Source organism: Miniopterus schreibersii (assembly GCF_964146895.1).
Source record: "Miniopterus schreibersii genome assembly, chromosome: 1".
In the NCBI taxonomy this organism is placed as follows: domain Eukaryota; kingdom Metazoa; phylum Chordata; class Mammalia; order Chiroptera; family Miniopteridae; genus Miniopterus; species Miniopterus schreibersii.
In genome coordinates, this window is record NC_138101.1 from 196,425,343 (window position 1) to 196,439,643 (window position 14,301).

The 14,301-nt window shown below is 37.9% G+C and overlaps 1 protein-coding gene across 3 annotated transcripts in view; it reads left to right on the forward strand.

Moving 5' to 3' along the window:
• VRK1 (VRK serine/threonine kinase 1) overlaps positions 1 to 14,301 on the forward strand; it is a 69,618-nt gene that overhangs the window by 46,980 nt on the left and 8,337 nt on the right. For all 3 annotated transcript variants that reach the window (XM_081143263.1, XM_081143265.1, XM_081143264.1), the window contains exons 8-11: positions 263 to 395; positions 1,175 to 1,295; positions 1,585 to 1,643; positions 5,378 to 5,556. In XM_081143263.1, coding sequence (XP_080999389.1) covers positions 263 to 395; positions 1,175 to 1,295; positions 1,585 to 1,643; positions 5,378 to 5,556 — 492 coding nt within the window. The remainder of the gene's footprint in view (positions 1 to 262; positions 396 to 1,174; positions 1,296 to 1,584; positions 1,644 to 5,377; positions 5,557 to 14,301) is intronic.

The window sequence follows — 14,301 nt, forward strand, 5'->3', positions numbered from 1 at the left end:
ACCCATGCTCAAGTTGAAGAGACCAGGTGATACTATCTGGACTGTAGCTACATGGTTATCTAATATTTTCCTTTAAATGAAGAATCTTTCAGAATTAAGTCTTTGCTGTTGTTTGTATATAGGACCTAACTTGTCTGGGGTGCTGTCGTATGGTTTTGTAGTGAAATCACCATTAAGTGGCAGTTTTTAGTTTCTGGCCTTTGAAGGAGTCTATGTGCAGCCATTCTGGCTTTAATTTTTCTTGGTGCTTGGAAATTTATAGGTGTACCTGGTGGATTATGGCCTTGCTTATCGGTACTGCCCAGAAGGAATTCATAAAGAATACAAGGAAGACCCCAAAAGATGTCACGATGGCACCATTGAATTCACCAGCATTGACGCGCACAATGGCGTGGGTACGTTGGCGGCAGCTGAACAAGAAATAAATACACAGCTAACCTTTCTTCCAAATTCCTACACAGTACTTAGTTCTGCATAAATAACAAAGTAGAGAAGATTGAAGAGGCAAGGTGGGATGGGGAAAGGGGGAGGCCAGGCTCCCATAGTTGTATAACAGGTACCTTGGTCTCTCCTGTGTCCCCCCAGCTTCTGAGACGCCAAGGTTTTAGCAGTGAAGGGGGTTCAGTCAGCTGCAGTGAGGATTTCTTTTTGGTTGCATTTAACCTAATCAGAATGTTGGTTGGTTTCCCCCCTAAAAATCTTAAGTTTCTCATGCAGCTACAACTTTATAACAGGTAAACTTGTATTTTGTCACCTGTTAAGCTGGTCTGTTTCTTCAGCAGTCATTTCTTTTTTCTGTGCCCAACACTGTGGGGGAGCTAAAATCCCCAGTTCTCTGGGCCTCTTAATAGCTCATAGCCTTTTTAATACTTTCAGGTTTTCCAAGGGCAATATTAAATGTGTCATTATTTTATATTTTATTTCCTAGATTAATAGTCTCAGTTTGAAACTCTGGAGTTTGCCAATTTGGGTTTTAAAGTAAATTATTGGTCGGAGGTAAATTATTTCTTTTATACTATCCAATATTCAGTACTTTTATTAAATGCAGTCAAAATTTTATGATGAGAAGCAAGGCTGTAGAGTTGACTGTTTTACCTTACTGCTTTATATATACTTGAAATTGCACCTTAAACACTACTTCAGTGTGCTTAACCTGCTTCTTTTGTGTTCACAGCCCCATCAAGACGTGGTGACTTGGAAATACTTGGTTACTGCATGATCCAGTGGCTCAGTGGCCATCTTCCTTGGGAGGATAATTTGAAAGATCCTAACTATGTTAGAGATTCCAAAATTAGGTAAAGGAGATTTACCAGTTATTTTGGGGAATCACCGTAAGGCACATGTTTTCCAGTGAGAATTTCGTTACTGGATCTGTAGCTTTAACTGATACTAATGTAGAAATAAGAAAGTACTTGTTAAACAAGATTTCTTGGTCTTTTGTTCAATTTATTTTAGAAGAATGTCTGTAAGCATATTTAGGATGTAGCACAGTGCTGCTTAATGTGCTATTTACTGCTATTAAATATTAATAACTTTCTATGGCATCAAGCTTCAAACAGTGACTCATTCTTTAATTTTTAACAGATACAGAGAAAATATTGCAGGGTTGATGGACAAATGTTTTCCTGAGAAGAACAAACCAGGTAGGAAAAGACTTCTTACCTATTCATAGGGACTTTTGTCCTCTGAGAGAAAACAAAGTCACGATGTCTGTGGAATGTTCCTTAATGTAAGAGTTAGGTGTGGTCATTATACTGGGACCTGCTCTAATCAAAAAGCACTTTCCTCTTCAGAAGGGGCTTCATTCAGTTGTTCATTGCTTTCAGGAAGGGAACCAAATTTCATTTATTCATGTGGCTGTTTTTTTAAATTGAAGCTTTATTGTGTGCCAGGGACCATTCTAGGCACCAGGGATACACCAGTGAACAAAACATAAAAATTCCTGTCTGCATGAAGCTAGTGCTTTAGTTGGAAGAGATACACAGTAAATAGATGAGTGAATTTTACAGTGTATTGTGTGGTTAGTACTATGGGAAAAAAAAGAAAGCACAGAATAGAATTAGGGAGTAGAGTGGGGAGGAGGGTTAGGGTTTGAAATGGGGTGGCAGGATGGCCTCACTGGGGAGGTACCATTTGAGCAGCTGTAGGAAGGAGATGGGGATTGAGCTTTATGGAAGTCTGGGGAGGGGAGATCTAGGCAGAAGGAACAGCAAGTGCCTGGTGTGTTTAGGAGTGCTTCCTTTTAAGCCACCATAAGGGCTTTGGTTTTTACTTTGAGAAGAGTGTAAGGTTTGGAGTAGAAAAGTGCCATGAACTGTCTGTCTGTAAGGGACATCTCTCTAGCTTCTCTTGAAGATAGATTGCTCAGGGAGCAAGGCAGGGTACAAACAGGAGCAGGTTAGGAGGCTACTGCAGTAATCCAAGCAGTGGAGGTAGCAGTGGAGGTAGTGAGAAGCAGTCAGTGTGGATGTAGTTAGAAGTCTTTCAAACCTTTACCTAGTTGGTCTCTTTTTTCAGGGAGGTCTACCCTGACCTTAAGCTGTTTAAAGTTGCAACCTACCAACCACATCAAGAAATGGGACATTATATGTTTCTCAGAATCCCCCCGGTCCCAGCCTGTTTCTCTGGCCTAATAAATCACTAGCCTAACTTCCAACAGCAAAATTGTGTTTTTGAATTATATGGAAATGGAATCATTGTGTGAACAAAATGGATAAAAGCCCCTGCCCTTATGAAATTGACATTCTAGTTCTATGTTAGAGTCCTTATCTTTCATTCATTATTGTGTCTGCGAAGTTCATTCACATTGTTGCATTGGTGTTTTGGATGTTTTTATTTATTTTTAATTTCATTGAAGAATAATTGACAATATAATTGTATGTATTTAAAGTGTACAACATGATCATTTGATACACATACACATTGTAGAATGATTACCAAAATCAAGGTAATTGACACATCCGTTACTTCACATAGTTAACTTTTCTTATGGTGAGAATGCTTACCATCTACTCTTAGCAACTTTTATGTGTACAACACTGTATTATTAACTATAGACACCATGCTGTACTTCAGATCCTCAGAACCCCATATTTGCACATTTAACAATAGTTTGTTCATTCTCATTTCTATATAGTATTCCGTTATATTTATATACTGTTATTTATATATTCTACTGTTGGGTTGTTTCCAATTTTTGGCAACTGTAGATTGCCAATTACACATATAGATGTATAGCTTATCTGCAAATAATTATTGTGTATCATATAAGGAGGAGTCATATTTTTTCCCAACCCCCTATTTATATCCAGTTACCCAGCAGCGCTTCTTGATAAGACCATTCTTGCCCTCTGTGCCACCTTTGTCTTAAGTCAAGTGTAGACTTGTGGATCTGTTTCCAGACTCTTCTCTTTCCTTATTCCGTCTATTCTTGGGCTATACTGTCTTAATTATTGTAGCTTTGTCTTAAGTCTTGGCATCTGGTGGTTTAAGTCTTCCAGCACTGCTCTTTAAATTGACCTTGCTATTTTGCTGTTCTTGGTCTTTTGCCCACCTATGTACATTTAAGAATCACCTTGTCACTTTCTCACACATCCCCTCTATCCCCAGTTTGCTGGAACTTTGGGTGCAATTGCATTGCCTTTGGACTGATTAGGGAGCTTTGACATCATTATAGCATTGAGGCTGCCAGGCCACTAATATGGTATATCCTGCATTTGATTTAGTTTTGGTTTCTTCCAACTGTGTTTTATAGTTTCCTCTGCAAAAAATCTTACCCATCTTTCATTGTATTTGATGCTTTTGATGCTATATTATGGGATGTATATATAAAGTATTTTCCAATTGCTTGTTGTTAGTATACAGAAATATATTTTTATATACTTACCTTGCTTCTGTGACCTTGTCATGTTTACCTATTTTAGTAGTTTTCTTTCTTTTTTAAAAAAATATATCTTTATTGATTTCAGAGAGAGGAAAGGAGAGGGGGAGAGAGAGATAGAAACATCAATGATGAGAGGGTCATTGATCAAGCCCGCAACTGGGCATGTGCCCTGACCGGGAATCGAACCCTGATTGCCTGGATCCTAGGTCGACGCTCAACCGCTGAGCCACGCCCGGCGGGGCCTAGTACTTTTCTTAAATAGATTCCTTATGATATTCTACATGCGTTATCATGTTTGTGAATAAGCTGTTTTATATCTTTCATTCAACTCTGTGCCTTTTATTTCTTTTCTTGCCTTGCTGTACTGCTAAAGCATACATGGCTTTTGTGCTGAACAGAAGTGGTGAAAGTGGACATCCTTGCCATTTTCCTCTCAGAAGGGAAATTTCCAGTTTACCAGGCTGGGTGATGTTGCTTTAGGTTTTCTATAGATTCCCTTGATCAATTAGGAAAGTTGAAAGGAGGGTTTTTTAACCCATGTATCTCAAGTGTCTAGAATTTTGCTTGGCACATACTGGATGCCTAATACATATTTGAATGAGTGAATGTGCATGTGTGTGTAGCACTGGGAGGGTCTCTTGATCGATTGGGCGTGGGTGTGGGCATGGGCATGGGAAGAAGAGTCATGGTCTGAGGCGTGGGAGGGTGGGAACTTCTCAGAAACCCAGACGGAAACCACAGGCCGCAGGTGCTAGGGGCAGTCAGAGGTTTAGATGTACATTTGTTGGGATTTGAGATGACAGTTGCACATCCAGGAGCCACTGTGTGAGACAGTGTATATACACGTCTGCAGTTCAGGGGAAGGGGCTAGGCTGGGGATAGACATGTGTGACTCAGTAGCCTGAAGACGGGTCTTTAATGTTGAGAAGTCTGGATCTTGACTAGTAAGATTCCTTTTTATGGACATGGTTCTGCCCCAGTGTACAGTAAGCCTTTTATCATTCAGAAGATGCTTTTTTCTTTTATGGGAAAGCCAGACCTTGTTTCCTTCTTCAACCTGCTTTTGGTATGTTTTATTTCCTGTTTACACAAAGAAACAAACAAAAAACATTGTCTATGCTATTCATTGTACTTAAGCACATTTTAGTTCATAATCTACATTCTAGGTCCTTTTGTATTTTTGATAGTTTTAAAACTACAGTTATTTCTGTGCATGTTTAAATTTTAAGTATGTCTTTTATTGTCTCACAATTTCACAAATGTTTTTTACATCGTATCTCAAAATATATTTTTTATTTAGACTATTTTCTGACAATTTCTGAGTTCAAAAGCATACTTTTCATTGAAGAAGTGATTGAAAAAACATTACTTAACAGGATACGCATTTTTTTCCTAATTTTACTATAACCACAAATTATTTTCTTAGAAGTAAGGGATAATAAATATGTCGTATTCATGATTAAAAATTACAGAATAATTGTGTTATTTTTTTAGATGAAATTGCTAAATACATGGAAACAGTGAAATTACTGGACTATGACGAGAAACCTCTTTATCAAAATTTACAAGATATTCTTTTGCAAGGACTAAAATCTATAGGAAGTAAGGATGATGGCAAACTGGACCTTGGGTCTTTGGAGAATGGAGGCCTGAAAGCAAAATCTGTAACAAAGGTGAATTTTGTTTTTGAATTACCCTTTAGACTTCCTGTGATTATAATTGCAACAAATACTAATTTTAGTAGAGTAAATCAGTAAGTAGCTCAGTAAAGAAAATAATAACAGACTGCTTGGCAATTAAATGTTTATCCTCATCATCTAAAGGCAAGCTCTTGATGATACAGAAAAATACATAGAGGGTTGTAAAAAAATGAACATTTATTATGTACAGTAGCAAGTGATTAAATTTTTAAGAAAGATTCTAACTTGGGATAGTGATATCTGATAGAGGGATTTTGACGAGGCTCTCAATTCATAGTTGTTGTTTTTCCCAAGTCAGCCCCTGAGGTTGATCTTGTCTCTCAATTTTTTCTTGTTTGTTGGTGTAGTCAAAGTATGTATTATTTGAAAATTGGTATTTGAAAAATTACCATTTGAAAGTTGTCTTGTTTGTTGGTATGTTTACCATTTGAACATGATTTTGCTCTTTACCAAAATGTCATTATGTAAAGCGATATATGTGCATACAGGGGGATTACTTTTTTAGAGAGAAATGTTAAATAATGAACTTTATGGAGAAGTATTGTGCAGCCATGTAAATAACTCCAGGTATCACTTTACTATTTAGATTTTATAGGTATGCATTCACTTTTTGCTTCATTATTGGTTATTTCTAATAATTGCTGACGTTGATTTCCTTTATAATCTGAAATTATTTAATAAATATGTCAGCTGCTTTTATATGGAGAAGGAAAACTACTTTTGGGAGAAAGGCATTTTTTACAGTAGTGACCAGCCTTACTGTTATTAACCCTGTAAGCGCCAGTAGCTTCCTTTGGAAACCTCATATTCCAAACTATGAGAAAAAAGGTTAAAACAAGTTTTCTCTATTTAAAATAATAAACAGCAAATTAAAAGATTTTTATAATTCTTTCTAGATTGGAATTTTGAAATTGGATCATGAATTTGACTTTTTGGCAAATAGTAGGTCTCTGTAATTTCATCACGGAATTGAAAATTATACACATTTCATCTATGTAGGCATTTTTTGGCCTTCAAGTTTTGTGTTAATTGCATCTACTCAGTTTTGTGGTCAACAAGTGTGATAAAAGCTACATTCAGCTTTGAAATGAAGGGTGAAATGGAAGCCTGAGTGGGATTTTTCAGTAAAGCAGTAAACTCAGAGTCTGTACACATGGATAAACATGCAGCATGCGTCTGCGCGCTCAGGACAGATTTCTTTACATTATATTTATAGCTCACTTTTAGTGTGTTTTTCTCTAAAAGTTTGCTGATTGAGAAGTAAAGATCTCTGCTGCAGTAAGAACTCGTCCAGTGCCATTCCTCCTTCCTTTGTAAGTGACTGTTTGGACCTATGTGCTGGAGAAAATTTGACTTCTGCAGGTTGGCTGACTTTACAGCTGGGTAGGGCAGTTTGCTGCAGAGCTAACATCTGTGACCTTATAATCCTCTGTGTCTTTGGGTAGTTCAGAAGGCTGGAAATGTCCTGTTGGATCATCCCCTACGTGTGTAAAGCTGCATGTGGGGGGAATATATGAATACCAAGTTGAACTAGTAGGCTTTCTTTATTAGTTTACTGCTTTATTTTATATTTTGTTTTTTGGTCTTCATGGCTGACACAGAGCTATTCTTAGTATTAAAAGTAAAGTTAGGTTTAGGTAAGATCATGAAGCTGCTTAATAGCTACACAACTATAGGTAAGTTATTAAATTTGTTGGCTTTTGTCTTTTTGTTTGTAAAAGTGAAAGAATTGAACCAGGCCAGTTTTTTTCCCCACTTTTTCTTCTTTTTTTATGCCCTAGAACACGTTTTCTAAATAAATTATAAATGCCACATGTCTAAAACAGGTAGAAGCAGAGCTCCACTGAGCGAAAAGCTCCCTACCTGGGAAAACTTTCTCTTTAGAGAAGTTAGTATTTCTTTTTTTGCAAGGGATATATAATCAAGATGTCTTTTTTTTTTTTGCTCTGGTTACCAGGAAGCTCAGAGCTAAATAGGATTCCGTGATTATAGAAACTACAGTATTAATTCTTATAATTAGAGTTTTTGCTCACTCCTCTTTTTCCTTTGTCTTAATTTTTTAAGTTTTTCAGGTTTGTTATTCACATCGTCTGTATTAAACTGTAGTTTTCGTTTTTGATCCTATTCATTTCTTGAAAATCCATTTTTAGAATTACAAAGGGCCTTAGAGATCCTGCGATTAATGCTAAACTAAGCTTTGGAACTGAAGTGTTTGACTCTCTTTCCATTACACACTGCTTCCTCCAGCTCAGCTGATTTTGTGTGACAGCATTTACATTTATAAAAATCTTTGCTAATGCCTTATTTTTTGTCTTTCTAGTTTTATTGAGATACAGTTGACATTCAGCACTGTATAAGTTTAAGGTATACAGCCTATGCTTGACTTAAATATATTGTGAAATGACTACCACAGTAAGTTTAGGGAAAAGATAAGAAAAATGTATATGTTCTTTGTATTTATCAGACTGGAATCTCTCTTGGAAAGGGGCAGGTGTAATCAGTTCAATATATGTTTCTCGTTATGTTCCTAACACATAACCATTGTGGTAAAACCTATAAGAATTGATCAGCAATGGAATGAAGCAAAGGTTCTATCCGTTTTTTATAGCCAGGCTTGATTATGATACAGTATATTTGGAAACTGGAGTGAAAGATGAATTTACTCACTTGGAAGAGTTTTTGGTCTCAGTAGCCTAAGGGTTTTATTTAAAGCACAGAATTTTGGGATGACAGAAAGCTGAAGAAGAAAAGAGTCTGATGATCAATCTGCCCCAATCTGCCCTTAAAAAGCACAGCCAAAGATTTTCATTGTTGATTAGAACTAAACGCTTTCATTAGAATCTGGCAGTGTAGTTCCAGCAGTTACTGGATTTAGCGTATACTCAAATCAACATTCAAGAATTATGTGTAAGGTCTGATTTATGTGCCTGGTCCAGGCTGGGTCTCTGGGGCTACAGAGATCAATAACATGTTGCTCCATCCTTAAAGAATTCCTTCCTGTCCCATCTGGGGTAAGAACAGCTTAATTTACTGGAAGGAACTCAGCAAGTTAATACCTTCAGTAGCTATTTTCCTGTAGGGTTTTGATGAAGTTGCTGCCCAGGCCAACCAAAAGGGGACTGTTCATTAGACTCTGGAGTGTCGTCCCTGTAGAGTCATTGAGTAGGTCTAGACTGGAGGATGGCCCTGCAATTTATGTTTTATTTGTTCACTTCCACACTGTATATATTGTTGCTCCTTATGAGTGGAATGCATACACCCTTCTTTCCATAAACAAAGTTTTTGTTTTTTAAAGTTACCTTATGCTAGTTGGCTTTTCTAGAGGTCCTCTGAAAAATCACTAGCCGTTTGTAAGCGGGTCCCTGCTGCCTCTCAGACTGGAATGTGGCGCAACGCATTGAGCAGGAGTAGCTCCTTCCTTCTCAAGGCAGCGGCCTGTGGCTGCTCTGGGGAATGGCTTCCTGTGCTTTGAGGTGCCTGTACCTCATGCAGTATTTAATTTATATCATGTGGCCTGTAGCTTAAGTTAGATTGCTCCAAATATACCCTCTAAATTTAGTGAAAATCTATTTAGCTTTTTCAGCATGATAGAATAATAGAGAAAAACTATACACACACACACACATACACACACACACAAACATACACATATATCCACACACATACATACATGCACACATACATATACACATGTGCGCTACACGCACTATGCATACCTGCGCATATATACACACATATATGCATGCACACACAGATACACACACACACACATATGCATATACACATATGTATATATCATTTTTTAATCTAATTCTTTTGTTGTCGTTGTTAATCCTTACCTGAGGATATTTTTTCCATTGATTTTTAGAGAGAGTGGGGGGGAGGAAAGAGAAAGATAAACCTCGATGTGAGAAACATGGATGTGAGAGAGACACATCGATTGGTTGGCTACTGCATTTGCCCCAACCATGGCCAGGGAACAGACCTGCAACACAGGTTTGTGCCCTTAGCCGGGAATCAAACCCGCTACCCTTCAGTGCACAGGCTGACGCTCTACCACTGAACCACACTGGCCAGGGCCAAACTATATTTCAAAGGTATAAATTTGGATTGTTTAAGTTGGTACATTTTTAAAAAATAAGGGATGAATTTTTAAAAGCTTTCTTTTGTGGAAATACAGTGTTATCTATCTTGCTCATAATATTGTTGTGTGGATTAAATGAAATATGTAAAGTGCTTAGAACAACGCCAGATACATAACGTGATCAATAAACGTTAATGCGTTATCATTGTTAATATTGTTTCACTGACTAAGTGTTCTCAAGTCTTTCTGGTTTATGTCAAGAAAATACACATGGAACTTTTGAGCTAAGATCTCAAAAATGTAAAAGTTCAGTTAATGAAATAGGGTATATTAGATAGGTATGAATGAAGACTGGCCTACCGTTTGCTTGGTGAGTGTTTTGAATAGGAGATGACTGGGAATTGGTAGAAGTTGATTTTTCAACAAAGAAAAAGAAAGATGGTAATTACTGTGAAATAAAGACTCCAAAATGCAGCTCTGTAACTCACTCATATTAAAGATATAAAAATCAAATTAATGAGTTTGAAGTTACCTATTTTCCCAGAAGCTGTTGATTGATACAGTAAAGGATTGTAGGTAGTTGACATAAGCAGAGGACTTTGAGTGCCGGAGAATTTGTGCCCACCATTTTCCACCTGTGAGTTTAGGAATTAGGTATTTTGTGGACATGGCCTTATTGGGAGGAGGTCAGGTAGCCTGTTTTTAATAAAACTGTAAGCCTGATATATTTTGTAAGAAACTTGTTCATGTATGGCTTGTAATCACTTAACTCCTTACCAGAACACACAGAGTTTGGTTTTCATTGAAATATTTATATAAATATTGGCCTTTGTAGTTTGCAGTGTTACAGCTTCTGAGTCTTATGCTTTATTTTGACAATATCTACCAATTTAGGTTATCATTGAACATTTATGTAGTACTCTATATTCTGTAAGTACTTTAAGTTACTTTATGTATACTTTACAGCATTGATGTGAGAGACATCTGCTTACACATGATGAAACTAAAATTCAGAAGAGGTTAGGTGACTTGTCCAGGGCCATGCAACCATTAATTTATTATGCATTTATATAGTAGTGTTTTTTTTTCCTCGGTGCTCAAGGCACTAAAAATCTTCTTGTAATTTGAGGCATAAAATATGAAAGACAACTGAAGCACAACTAGACACCCTCTCTTCATAAATTGCCCTTGAAACACCTTAACTGCTGAAAGTTTTTAACATTAAGGGTGCAGGTCATGATGCCCTCAGAGGAAAATGTGAATGAAGAGGTGTCATAGTAATTCCACCTTAGAATAGAGCACGGTGACATGCTAGTCTTCTAAGGCCTTAGTTTACTGAATCTGTGGGAACTTCTTTCAGTTGGTATGTGCCTATAGGTTTGGTCATGTTGGAAGTTTCATGGTTCCTGTGATATGAATGATATCAGAGTTATGAAAGGCCATTGTCACCAACAAGTTGGAAGTTGGATGTACTGGTTTTAGAAATGCTACTGGGAGGTCTTTCCAGGTTGTGATTTCCATTATTAAATGAGAACCTCATGAGTTAAGTTCTCATGCACATAATACTCTGGTTTCAGCTTGTTATTCAGCGCACTGCTCATTAACTGAGTGGTTTTCTAGGAAAACGAGTGACATTAGTGCTCTGAAGCAGCTCTTTTCTATCCTCAGCAGGCCCAACTTCTGACACAAACATATTTGCTCCTCATAAGCAAGTAGACACATTATATCTACTTTTTGAAAACAGTGCTTTTGCTAAAAGATGTATTGCCCATGGAGCAAGCAAGCAATTCTGATTGCCAACTAGATGACGTTTCCCCCCCATTTATTTATTTATTCTGACAGAGCTTAGAAATGCATCAGTATTTTTGAGCACGCTCATGAATTAGCAGTGACTTTGGTGCAGCACTGTCAGGCAGTCTGTTTTTCCTTTTTTCTGGTGTGTAAGAGTGAGAGAGCTTGCACTAGGGCAGAACACATATTCCAAACTTTGCTAGCCCTGTATTTAAGCACTTTCTTTTGCTGAACCCTTTCCCCAGACCTGTTAATAGTTGGAAAGATTACTTGAGTTTTACTCCCTCTTCCCGTCTCCAGAGTAGATAACTAAAAGTGTTGACAGGAGAGAGATGTAAATAAGACAACAGTAAGAGCAACAGAACAAAATCAAGGGTAGGCCGTGAAGTCACGCGTGTGTTACATTTATGTACAGCTTGATGCTTCATAGGAGGAAATTGCATGTAAGGGATCACATTGAATACTTACTTAAGAAGTAAGGGGACTCTAAAGTGATTTCTTACATAAATGCAGTTTTAGACATTTAACTTGTATGTCTTTAATGTTTTTATAAAAGCTAAAGTCACCCTTTTTCCTTAATCTTTCTTTCAGTGCCTGTTTCTCAGCTTGAGAATGAAGCCTGTAACAGTGGCAGGCACATGGTAGATGTTTAGTAAACAGGTGGTGGGGGCTCCACTCTGTTCAGATGGAGGGCAGGGTTACTGTGCAAGGAGATGCTCAGTGAGGGGTCAACAAGTGAAGAAGACCATGTCCTTGCCCTCAGGAGCATCCCTAGCAGGAGAGAAACAGAGAGCAGTGTGGAAATGGGCCATGCCAAGTACACAGACATGGGCTGTAGCTCTTCAGGGAGGGATACACCAAAGCGGAAGCACAACTGGAAACTGCGGCTTTGTGTGAAAGTCACACAGGGAGGCCAGGTAGCTCTGCGAAGGAAGCTGTAATAAGGACAGAGAGCTCTGAGTTCTAGTCTTCCACCACCAGCGGAGAAACACTGAGCAAATCCTCTTAGCTTTCTTCTGTCTCTAGCCTCAGTTTTTTCTGTCTATATTGTGAATTTTGACTAAAATCCACTGGTTTTGTAAATATTGTGGTGTAACACCTGTGTTTGGTTTATCTTCACAGAAGATACGTCCTATTTTTTTTTTTAGTTACTGTTGAGTAACAAATATCCTATTTTTGGTTACTATTAAGGAATGTAATAGTAATTTATGAAGTATATACTTTGCATAGTGACTTCAATCAGATAAATGAAATAAGGTTAACTGATTAGTTTAGACATATATTTATATTTATATTTCTTTGTTCTTTGACACATGTGCAATATCAAACATGTAACAATTTTAGGCTATAATGAGTTTTTATAATGAGCATTTATGACTTTTATAGTAAGGGGGAAACCCAGCAATGGTGCCTGAGTACACATGTCCTTTGCTGCTTCCATGACTGGCTGGCTTTTCTTAGACACTTTTGAAAGCATCTAGATGTGATCTTTTGAAGTTTTACTTGGGAAGCAAAGAATTGGCCTTTGTTTTTTTGCCTCTAAAGGTTTTTATTCTCTTTCCCATTAAAACAACTTAAAGTCTATTACTGGTCTCCAGTCAGTGTTTAGACTATTAGTAGATTATCAGTCTAGACGCATCTAGCTAACTTGTCTTCCTTTTTTTAACCTGGAAGTGAGAAACTGCTCATTAACTAAATTTTAGCCTAGCATATCTGAACACTTCAAAAATACAATGTGTAGCATGTGTGCTAATGCCCTTTGAAAGAAACCGAATTTTTTGAAGATAGCTGTGCTGAATTAAAAGAAAACTCTGTGTTAAGTTTTTAAGTTATTCTTGCATGTCATCAGTATTTTGGTTTCATTTGTAAATGCCAGTAAAGGTGCCTTTGAAACCTGGTCTGGCACAGACACAGTCAGAGATCACACACAGTCACTTTGTGAAGCTGTTTTCTGCTCAGAGAACCAAAATGCAGTCAGCTCTTTGTATCTGCACGTTTTGTATATACGGACCTAACCAACTTTGGATTGAAAGTACTCGGGGGAGGGGGGAGGGAATCCCAGAAAGTTGAATTTGCTATGTGCTGAGCACTACATGGAATCCACATGAATGCAGAGATGGTGGGCACAGCCTCGCAGCCCCTGTGCAAATACAGGTTATATGCAAGTACCACGCCATTTTACATACGGACTGGAGCATCCTCTGACCTGGGTGTCCACTTGGGGGTCCTGGAACCATCCCCATGGGTACTCAGGGACAGCAGAGCCTAAGAGGTTGACAGATAACATTCGAAGCATTTGGAGAGAATCAGGAGACAGAAGCTGGCCGCAGGTTGTTTGGAATTTTACTCGTTGCCTTATCAGATGAATAACATACTTAGATGTCGTTTTAAAAAAATATTTTATTGTGGTAAAATACACATAACATAAAATTTACCATTTTAACCATTTTTTAAGTGTACAGTTCAGTGGCATTAAGTACATTCACACTGTCGTGCACCCGTCACCACCACCCATCCCAGGATGCCTTTCGTCTTGCGAAACAGAAGCTGCCCCCATTAAACACTGCGTCCTCCCCCAGGCCTGGCAACACCCGCTCTCCTTTCTGTTCTCAGTGTGGCTGCTCTTGGCCCCTCATGTAAGTGGGATCATACACTGTTTGGCTTATTTCGTTGAGGTAATTCCCTTAAGGTTCATCCATGTTGTAGCATGGGTCAGAATTTTCTTCCTTTAAAAAAATTATGTTTTGATTGCAGTTGACATACAATATTCTATCAGTTTCAGGTGTGAAGCATAGTGGTTAGACATTTATATACCCTACACAGTCTTCACCCCAGTAAGCCTG